At 47.9% G+C, this 10407-nt stretch overlaps 1 protein-coding gene across 1 annotated transcript; it reads left to right on the forward strand.

Moving 5' to 3' along the window:
* Positions 1–508: 508 nt before the first annotated feature.
* On the forward strand, positions 509–3882 carry LOC119089406 (N-alpha-acetyltransferase 40). Its single transcript, XM_037212073.1, has 2 exons — positions 509–647; positions 3141–3882. The coding sequence occupies exon 2, from the start codon at positions 3160–3162 to the stop codon at positions 3880–3882; it is 723 nt and encodes a 240-aa protein (XP_037067968.1). The 5' UTR covers positions 509–647; positions 3141–3159.
* Positions 3883–10407: the final 6525 nt, after the last annotated feature.

Consider the following 10407-nt stretch of genomic DNA (forward strand, 5'->3'; position numbering starts at 1 on the left):
GCGGGCGGTCGGGAAGGGTTTGGCAAACGAGGGAATTATGTCCCGGTCCGTTGTCCCCATCCGTTCCGGAAATCAGGCACTTTGAAACGCCGCGTGACTAGATTCGACTAGGGCCGGGCCTCAGCCTTTTGCCACGAAAGACCAGAATCGACAAGACTGGTACCCGGCAGTGAATTAAAAACGTACAATTATTATGTCCATCTACAGAGCGCCGTCACTAAATCACCGTGAGTTTAGAGCTTGATCAGCTTTGAATTCCCGATCACCATTAGGTAAAGTAAGGTGAGGTGAAGCAGGTTTTTGTTCTCCGTGGGGAAGAACTTTTGGTTTTATATTAGAATAAGAAATTGATTTTTAATTTGCTTCGTGTTTGAGCCGGGTTTTGCAGGAAAATAATTTCTACAAAATCATAGAGCCTAGAAATGCAATAGCAAAATCGATAAACTACTGAGCAGCTCTGTCCTTGAAGCTTGCCACTCCGTTCGCGCCATTTCTGTAGCATTCTGAGTTTCTGACGTTCATTTTGAAGAGTCGCGCGCAGGCGGCGTGGAGCGGTGACGGTGGGATTGCTTGAGAATATAAAGACTTGTTGTGGATTCAGTTCAGCGTCATACGCTGTGGATAGTATTGTAGCAGGCTGAACGTTGGTGAGTAGATGTAGCATATGCGTACGATGTTGGGCGTAAATGAATGTTGAAAACCATGCTCTCCCCCTGAATTTGACCAAATTTCTTCTCGAAGTTGGTGGGGGTAGGCTAAAGTCCCATCAAGCTGAGAAGGAAACTACATCCCTGTATCCAAACTTGATATATCTGAGTCAGTAGAAGCCTATATGGATATGACGTGGCCTCATCATTTGTCCCTCAGGTGAGAAAGATGGCACCTTGGCTGGTAGGGAGCTACACTAACTGGTATGTGCCAGATGCCCACATATATGTTTTAGTGGCTTGCAAGATTGTGCAATCACAAAGTTGTGATGATATGTCCTGGGTTATTTCCAAACAGGTGCACAATATTTTAAGCATTGTTTTCCAATGACTAATTGATACACCTTACAAATTGAACTCAAGATGAATAATTATATACTTAGGAGTAAAGTACCTACTTAGGAAACTAGGAAATGTAAGAAGTATAAGCAGTCAATCTTCAATAGCCTTTGGCAATTACTGAGATGAGCTAGTGCAGGGTATTTACTGTCAACTACTGTTAATGAATGTCCTGCAGTACCAGTAGTGTACATGGTGCAAATCTGCCACACTGTTTTGTTTTCTCTACAAGCTGTGTTTTTATATTTTTGTTTTCCCCGACTGCTGAAACCAAATTCCAGATGCTGTTACTTTATGATAGCTGCAGGTTAGGGTGGGGGCTTGCAGTATGTGATTTTGCTGTGCATTTTCTAACAACATTGTTACCTGCATGGTGCCCATCCACCATGGCTAGTGAGCTTGATGCTGGCCTTATTGCCTGACAGCAATGTGCATAGTGTGGCCCATCAATTTAACAACAAAACATGATTGTCAAAGCCATTAATTGGTCCCCAGAATAGGCACTTTCATGCTGAAATGGACCCTCCAGTCAGGTATGGACTCTCTGTAGGCCAAAATCAGTAATGTACAGGCTCAGAAGTGCCCCATTTTGGTCTGAATGGACTCTAAATAGGCAAGAATGGCCCCAGCAGGTCAGAATTAACTTTCTGGCTGACATAACCCCGGTATGGCTCAGAATCAGCAGTATCATTCCGGACCCAGAATGGGTCCTCCATATGCCCTGCAGTTTGGGGGAGTGTTAACTTCCATCTCCCAGCTTTTAAGAAGAGGGGTGAGGTGTTTCCACTTCCCCTGGTTCCCACATCCTTGAATGTTTGTGAGCTTTGTTGCATGGCAGTGTTTAGTAAGGGCTATAAGAATGGTTTCTCTCAATAAATCTGAAAAATGTGTTTTTGTACATAATTTTGATATGGGTTGGCACATATAAAAGCTTTTCTGCTCAAAAATATTTTAGTGCACTGTTGGTTCAAAATTCCTTGCATGATATGCAACAAACCATGCTTTCAACCTACCTATTTTTACACTTTGTTTTACCTTTATATGTCTTTTGTTGCAAGGCACTGATGTGCACTTGGTATGTGAATTATGAATTATGACTTTTGAATATTCAGAGCTTAACAGGAGCAAAGAAGCTGCATCCGCACTGACTCATGCCTTAAAATTAACATGTGCAGCAGCTGCAGCAACATATGCAGATGTGTAGCAGTGCCAACATAGCATTGAAAAATGATTAATTTCTCCATTCTTGGTAGATGTGCATGGGTGCCTGTACCCCCCTTACCATCATGAAGAAGATTCAGCAGCAGTTATGTGCCAAGATTTTACAAAAATAATTTGCCTATTTCTGCATTGTGCCATTGTCTGTCACCAGTTGCACCTTTTTCCCTCTGCTCTATTCCTACATCATGGCTTTAGCACTATTGCAGCTTTCATTGGTCTGATGATAACTGAAAAAGTTTTGCAGATGATGCTTGGCAAAGCCATGCTTTTGAGACATGTGCCAAGTTCAGCCCCATTGGTGGATTCTAGATCCCATGGCATTCTTCATTGAAATGCCTGAAAACATACAACTAATTTTTGCAACCCAGGCTCATGTCTGGATGTGTGCACAATTGTGTGTGCCGACTACTGGTAATGCAAGCCTGCACATAATTTCCAAAATGTCTCAACAAGTAGGCTTGGCTGCTGGAAGTGTTTGTCCAACAATTTTGTTTTTTTATAAATTTGATTCAAACCCTTTGAATGGATAGATTTGTGGGATCAGCATGCACACTAAGCAGTGCTTGTTGTGTGAGCCTTGACCCCCACTGTCCGATTGCACAATTCCAGGCAATGGCAGAATTTAGTGGCAAAAGCTTAACGTGCTGCAATGCTCGGCACCGTCCGTCCTGCCCTCCGACGTCAAGTCTTTAGCGCGACCGCTGCCATCGGCCGCAGGCCATACCTGCCAAGGGCAAATAACGAGCGCCCTGAAGCTAGTCGAACCCATCCTGCCACGGTTGGGTGGATGGGAAGGCAGGCGCTCTAACCAACCGAGTCGCCGGAACGGCCAATGAGGCATGTTCGTGCCAACTCAAGTTCCATTTGTTTCAGATTCAGCTGAGGGGCCGCAATGGGCAGGGAGAGCGAGAAGGCGCGGCAGCGGAAGATGGCGCGGCGCGCCGAGAAGGAGCGGCTGGCTGCCTCCGGGAGCTTAGTCAAGCTGGCCAACAGTGTGCCCGACCTGATGGCCGAGCTGGCCGCGTTCCGCCGATATGACCGGCGCGGCGTGAGCGTCGCCCTTGAGCACCGCAACGTGGGTGACCTGAGCGATGCCGAGCTGGACGCCATGCTGACCATCTGCCGCGACAACATGCGCGCCCTCTACAACTCGTGCGAGTGGGGTTGGAACGACAAGGAGAAGCGCGGTGAGATGACGGAAAGCATGGCCAAGTACTTGGTGGCGCGCGACGGCGACTCCAAGATCGTGGCCTTCTGTCACTTCCGCTTCGACCTCGACTATGACGACGAGGTGGTCTACTGCTATGAGATCCAGCTGACGAAGCCGTACCAGCGGAGCGGACTCGGCAAGTTTATGATGTCGATCCTGGAATTGATGGCGTTCAAGAAGCAGATGCTGTATGTGCGGCTTACGGTCCTGAAGCACAACGACGTGGCCAACAACTTCTTCAAGTCCTGTGGCTACGTGCGCGACAAAACCTGTCTTGATGACACCATATATCAGACTTACTGCTACGAAATTCTCAGCAAGAAAAATCCTCGGAGGGAAGATGTCAATGTTGGAAACGTCCCGCAGATCAGTGCCAGTAAAAGCCAGCAGCAGAGCTGTACCTGAGCTGTCAGTGCAGCGTTGCTGAGCTCCTCGAGAGGGGCGTTTTGATGTGCATGTTGGAGCGTGCGTTGAACCTGCCCTTTGCCAACAGCTGTCGTCCTCAGACATGACATCTTCCCACTTGTTTACAATTTCGGATCTGGCCGTCAGGGCACACTTGAAGGGTGCTGTTGTATGGTGGGTAAGGTGCCACGGGTGTGTTGTTGGGACGATGTTTTTGTCGTGTATGTTCGTGACACGTGGCCATGCGTCAGTTATCGACTGTAGAGGCTGTTCCATCTGCACGAAGGCATTTTAGAAATTGACGAGTTGGGAATGTAAAATTTTGATAATACATCGCTCTTTTTTGTCGTCCTGTTTATGGTTGCGCGGTGACCGAACGCCTGAAGAAAACTTAGCTGGTCAAAACAATTAGGGATGAAGCACAATTCAGGGTTGAGGGTATTACAGATGCCTTTTGCCACGTGTCTGCCGGCAGTGGCGCATGCTATGGACGTTGGATAAAAAGGGTTTAACGTCAGCAATCCTGTGCCCCGCTGTTCGTCTCGTGCTTATGGTCCAATAAGGGTGCGTTGTCTCCGCCGCTAGCTCCTTAAGAGTAACCATCTGTTTCGGAGCCAGAGGATGTCGCTTTTGCAAGGCAGCACGCGGAAGATGAGTTAAAACTCGGCTTCCCTCTGAGGTGTGTGGTGACCGGCTTGGTCGGCCTTGCGGAACATGAGTTAAAACTCGGCTATCCTCTGGGGAGGTGTGGGGTGACCAGCTTGGTCGGCCTCGCACGTGGAACCGATTCTCCCTCCACTTGTCAAATGTGCTGCGGCCGGGCTCACGGACATGGACGACCCGCTTTTAGAGGGGGGAGGGGGGCTGCTAACTGCGTATATATGCATATACATATATATATATATATATATATATATATATATATATATATATATACATATATACATATACTTACATGTGTGCATGCCATGCCTTCAACACTGTGAGTGGTGCTTTGCTTGGCGCATGACGAACGAGTCTAATGAACATTGACGCATCGCCTAGGATCGCAGGCTGCTGCAGGTCCGGGGTTGCTCACGCGGAAATATTTGCCATAGCTCACGACGTGTGCCCTTGGCGCAGGCGCGTAGCCAGGGCATTGGTAGGGGGCACATGGTTGACAAAGGGCTCCCTGAAAGTGAAAGTTCCCACCAGAAATCGCTGGATGCGGCCAATTTATTGATGCGAGCATGTTTTTTTCGTATTTTCATTTGCATCTTCTATGACTGGAATGGAAGCCAGAAGCTATCGGGAAATCAATTCTGCCTGCATTGTATAGTCAACACACTGAAGAAATCATGCGTGAAGCGATTGCATGAAATGTATCACCAGCCCTCTTCATTATACGATGGTCCAATTAACTCCTGAACTGAGATAACTCGGAAGCTTTTTCAGAATTTTTATCTGGGTTCCACAGAGGCCTTCAGGAGCCCGCGAATGTAGACCGAAATGGGCAGCAGTTTGTTTTGATTACGCCAAACGATGTTTGCCTGGAAAAGTTCAACATTTAGTCAGAATTGATAAGTGGCACAAATGATGCAACGTAGTTTTGAGCATGCGCGCTCGTGGATCCTAGCAAAAACAAACTCGAAGCCAGGCGTTGCAGTTTCCTCATGCCGTGCAGCGTTGGCCCCGTGGCTGTGGCCCCGTGGCTACTCAGCTGTGGCCAACGGGTGGACGAAAATGATGGCTCATTTGAAAAAGGCATCTTTGAACGCTTTGGGACATCAAGTGACACATCTACACAGAAGGTAGTATATTTCACCTACGCGATTTTTGGTTTGATGATAAGAACGATTTGGCTTTTACAGCACCGCGCATTGGCGTTGGAATGTTGGAATCGGGTGATGGAACTGGAAGAGTAAAGGTAGAATCTCTATTCTCCGTGTTGCTGTTACTTTAAGCATATCTAGAGGAGAACTTAAAAACTATAAATATGTGTGTGCATGATCATTGAATGATACGAATTTTGAATTTTATTTTTTGAAATAAGGTATTCGGAAGGGATATTTCACGACGGTTGTTATCGAGCGCACGACGCCCGCCGTCTGGTGCTACCCACAGTGGTAAGCACCGTTCTGCTTCACGGAAACTACAATCCAGACAATCGCTATCCTTGGTTCCGAGATTGCGAGCACGCAGGCTCAAACCTTGTGATAAAATTCGTTTCACCCCAGCTAATAGAAATTACCTGTCCGGCATGACTAATCTTGGAGATGGACCCCCAGCGCTCAGACCGACACGGAGCCGCCTGTTGGATGTATATGGCCTCTTGCTGAAAGGGAGGTCCGCAGTGTCCCAGAGATCCCCAAGCAATGCATCCCTTATAGGGGCACATCATATCACATTGGTCCCATTCTGATGAGGAACGAGTTGGAATGGGACCAATGGGAAAGGAACGACCCGCGCAGTTGGCCCCGGAGCAACGCGACGCAGCAATATCCCTGATCGCCGCAAGTGGTCTGATAGTTGGCACATAGACTCCAGTTCAGCTTAACAGGCTCATGCTGGAATTGGGTTGGAGGGCTCGCCGTTCGGTACCGGGGGCCCTGACTGGTACAGGACCCTTCCACTGCCTCAACGTGGACACTTATCATAAATTGAAATGTTTTCTTTTATTGGCAGAGGGGCACGACCAACGCAAGAAGTCGTCTGTCATTCGGGATCCTGTCCCCGTCCCTGTTGAGCAAATGGTATTCTTGAGTAAAACTGGGCCATTGACCGAAACGGAAACCCCACGTGGTTGCAGTGGCCTCAATCAATAGATATCGCGAGCCCGGCCTTGTCTCTTCTTGGGACAATGGGCCCCAATAGCTCAGACTGGCACGTGGCGGACTGTTCGGTGTTGGTGATTTCTGGGCCAAAATGTAGGAATGCCCTGTTTCAGCGCCAGTTTTCAGGGGTTTCAGGGTTAATGATCTCTGACCAAAATACGAGAGTGACCTGTTTTAGGGGTCCGCAATCTGTGCAAGAGACTCTAACTGACGTTTGAGATCTTGGCCCCACGGGTGGGGGTACTAAATGTGACCTACAGCGAGCTCTTCGGGCCCTTCAGCTTTCCAATGAGGCCCTTCGTCCTTCTTCCCGAGAGGCCCCTCGTCCCTCTTCGGACCTCCTCAAACAAAGCCTGTGACCGAGTCTGAGCCACTAGCCAACACATGACCCCCTGTTAGGCGCTGTGGACCTGTGACCGACTTAGAGGCCCCAAACATTTTTCAGGGACCCATACCAATGCAAGTCGTGGCCCCTAACCTTGTTCCTGCTTGGGAAATGGGCCCCCAGGGCTCAGACTGACAAGGAGCCCTCTGTTCGGTGCTCGTGAACTCTAACCGACCGAGGCACCCGCGTGGTCTCAGGTGGTCTTCAAACGGTGAAAGAGGACCTCTGAATGATACTTTAGGTGACGACCCTAATGACCCTAATTCCAAATGACAAACATGGGTCATTACAAAATGTATTTCGGCATCGCACAGCAGGCGTGCCAGATGAATGTCCTAAGAGACGTCCTTATAGCTTTGCGTCAGCTTTTTCTTGCTGTACGTGAAAGCTCGGAAGTCTCACCCAGTTTGCACGAAAAAATACTACTGTAAGTACTGGTGAAAGCTGGATGTGGTTCGCCAGATGTACTCGAACCTCCAAGTCGGTTGTACTAGTGCCAAAATGTATGGTGATATATATCAGCATTCATAAAATTTATCAAACTTCCAAAATATGGGCTTTGAATGAACAGTTAACATTAAATGGATTACTTAAGCTTCTCTGGAAAGTGGTGAGTACTTTCGTACACAGATACAGCGCAAGATTTGCTGTTTCGGACGATCGAGAAAAACACTAGACGAATCGATGCTAGCTGGACATGAACAGCGCTGTTTGAAGTGAAAACAAGACCTTCTGCCAGATAGCACGCCCCAAAATCACCACCATTGCGAACGAAAGCTGGGGCACCTGTACTCACGGTTGCAGATACCCGTTGCAGGGAGCATGGTCGCAGTTATCGGTCTGCGGACCCAAAACCTATTGTTATATGGCGTCCGCAACAGGACCTGCGTTATGTGCGCGGGGGTCGGTAGTCGGGCGTCACCGGCCCGCCGGAACTGGGCGGTAACACCGACCCGACAGCAATGGAGTCAGACATCAGCAGCGGGGGCCGGTAGTCGGGCGGCACCGGCCCACCGGAACTGGGCGGTAACACCGACAGCAATGGAGTCAGACATCAGCAGCGGGGGCCGGTAGTCGGGCGGCACCGGCCCACCGGAACTGGGCGGTAACACCGACCCGACAGCAATGGAGTCAGACATCAGCAGCGGGGGCCGGTAGTCGGGCGGCACCGGCCCGCCGGAACTGGGCGGTAACACCGACCCGACAGCAATGGAGTCAGACATCAGCAGCGGGGCTTTAACCAAACTAAAAAGTTGCACACACTGTGGCACGCAGAGCTCATAAGAGACAGCTATGCGTCTGTGTACAAACACGTTCTGTCTCATGTTTCGCACGGGCGCTGTGCACGCAAAATTGTGCAAATCACGTTACGAGATGCTTTACTTCAGCGCCGTATGATATCACAGACCAGATGAGAACATCACCAGGTCATCGATATGTGGTGGCAGTGTATGAAAATAAGGTGTCCACAACGAGGTCTGCGTTGAGCTTCTGTCGTGAGTGCCACTGGCGTTGTCATTTTGTGGTTACGTACAGGAGCCATGTTCAGATAGATAAGACAGCAGTTATAGCCTTATTCCTCCGATAAAAAACACCAGAATGGTGATATAGGTGGGTTGATGTTTCTGCAGCATGCCTTTATCGAAATATCAACCCACCTATATCTCCATTCTCTTGGTTTTTCTCCGAGGAATAAGACTATTACTGCTGTCTTATCTATGTGAATAATGTTCTTCGCTAATACACTGAACAACTCACTTAATTTGGAGCCATGTTCAATGTTGACTTTTAACGTCACTAAACAGATGAAATGAATGTCGTTAAATTCAAATGCGACTACACTATGCTTACACCAATCTCGCATTTGTTCTCCCCCCCCCCCCCCCTGCAGTTCAGTGTCCGCCCCGCAGCCCCGGTTAGAACGTTTGCTTCTCAACTTACCCGTCCCAGGGTTGGTGGGTTTATGTCACTGTGGCTGTGGCTGAGATGAAATGCTGCTTACCGTTAACTTTGATCCTAAATCCATCCAATCAAAATGTCTCACCTGTATATATATATATATATATATATGTAGGAGAGAGAGAGAGAGAAAAAGAGAGAGAGAGAGAGATAGAGAGAGAGAGAGAGAGAGAGAGAGGAGAGATAGAGAGAGAGAGAAGAGAGAGAGCGAAGAGAAGCGAGAGAGAGAGAGAGAGAGAGAGATATATATATCTCTATATCTATATTGTCTATATATTATCTATATATATCTATTTTACATACCTGTAAAGGAACTGTACCTCTGAATTCAAATGGCTGTATGTCAGTAGCATTGTGACGCTATAATCGTAATTTACAGGGAATTACGGACTCCATGTGACGGTTAATTGTATTGCATCCACATCATGTATATCTCCTTTGGAACGGTATGCAGATGTGTTACTCATTCAGCATCTGAAATGGTCATTTCATTAAATGGCCTCACTTTCTGCCTGATAATAGTTATCTAAAAGGAAAGTCGGCATGATGTCAATGCTCATCTCTCCGTTTTGACCACAAAAGGAGGCTTATACTGCTACATAAGCAGCAACTTCGAAAGTTATTATGCAATGTTCTGTTCATCGCTTTTATCCGCGGCCAAATAACCTGACAGCCGATGATGGGCATCATGTCCACTCCGCCTCTGTTGTTCTTGACGTTATGTGCTATGTCTCGGTTTTGACCCGACCTGCAAGGCGCTTGTGCGCCCCGCCCTGAGGGGAGTTATGTATTATGTCTCGATTCGACTCGGCCTACGAGGCGCTGGCGTGCCTTGCCCGGGGGAGTTATGTCTTGGTTTTGACTCGACCTACGAGGCGCTGGTGCGCCCGGCCCTGGGGGGTGTTCAGGATAACAAATTGGCTCGCGACAATAGCGTCCCACGCTCTTGTTCGCATCCGGTGTTAAATCACGGAGGGGGAGATGCTCCGCTATGCGCGAACGCTAATGACGTGTGTTGAATGCTCCGGGAACCACAAAAACGCTGTCACGAATTCCAAAATTACAAGCATCCTGTTTAGTTGCCATTTAGTTTTTGGCAAGCATCACATTCAAACTTAGTTTCTGTTTCAGGTTTGTTGGATTAATTTTTTAGTTTGGGTTTCAGCGACATATTATACGATGTAAATAATCATGCTACAATTGCAACACTGTAGAGAGCGTGAGAGAAATTCGAATCCAGCAAAATTCTGCATCAGTCCATACCAAACTAAATCTTGCATGTTGTGGGCTTCCTAGGTGAATGGCAATTAAAATTTGTTAGCTTTTTGAGACGGTTTTCAGGTATTTATGTAGTATTCAGCGATATGC

The sequence above is a fragment of the Pollicipes pollicipes genome, unplaced genomic scaffold (genome assembly GCF_011947565.3).
Source record: "Pollicipes pollicipes isolate AB1234 unplaced genomic scaffold, Ppol_2.1 Scaffold_3087;HRSCAF=3621_pilon_pilon_pilon, whole genome shotgun sequence".
Lineage (NCBI taxonomy): Eukaryota > Metazoa > Arthropoda > Thecostraca > Pollicipedomorpha > Pollicipedidae > Pollicipes > Pollicipes pollicipes.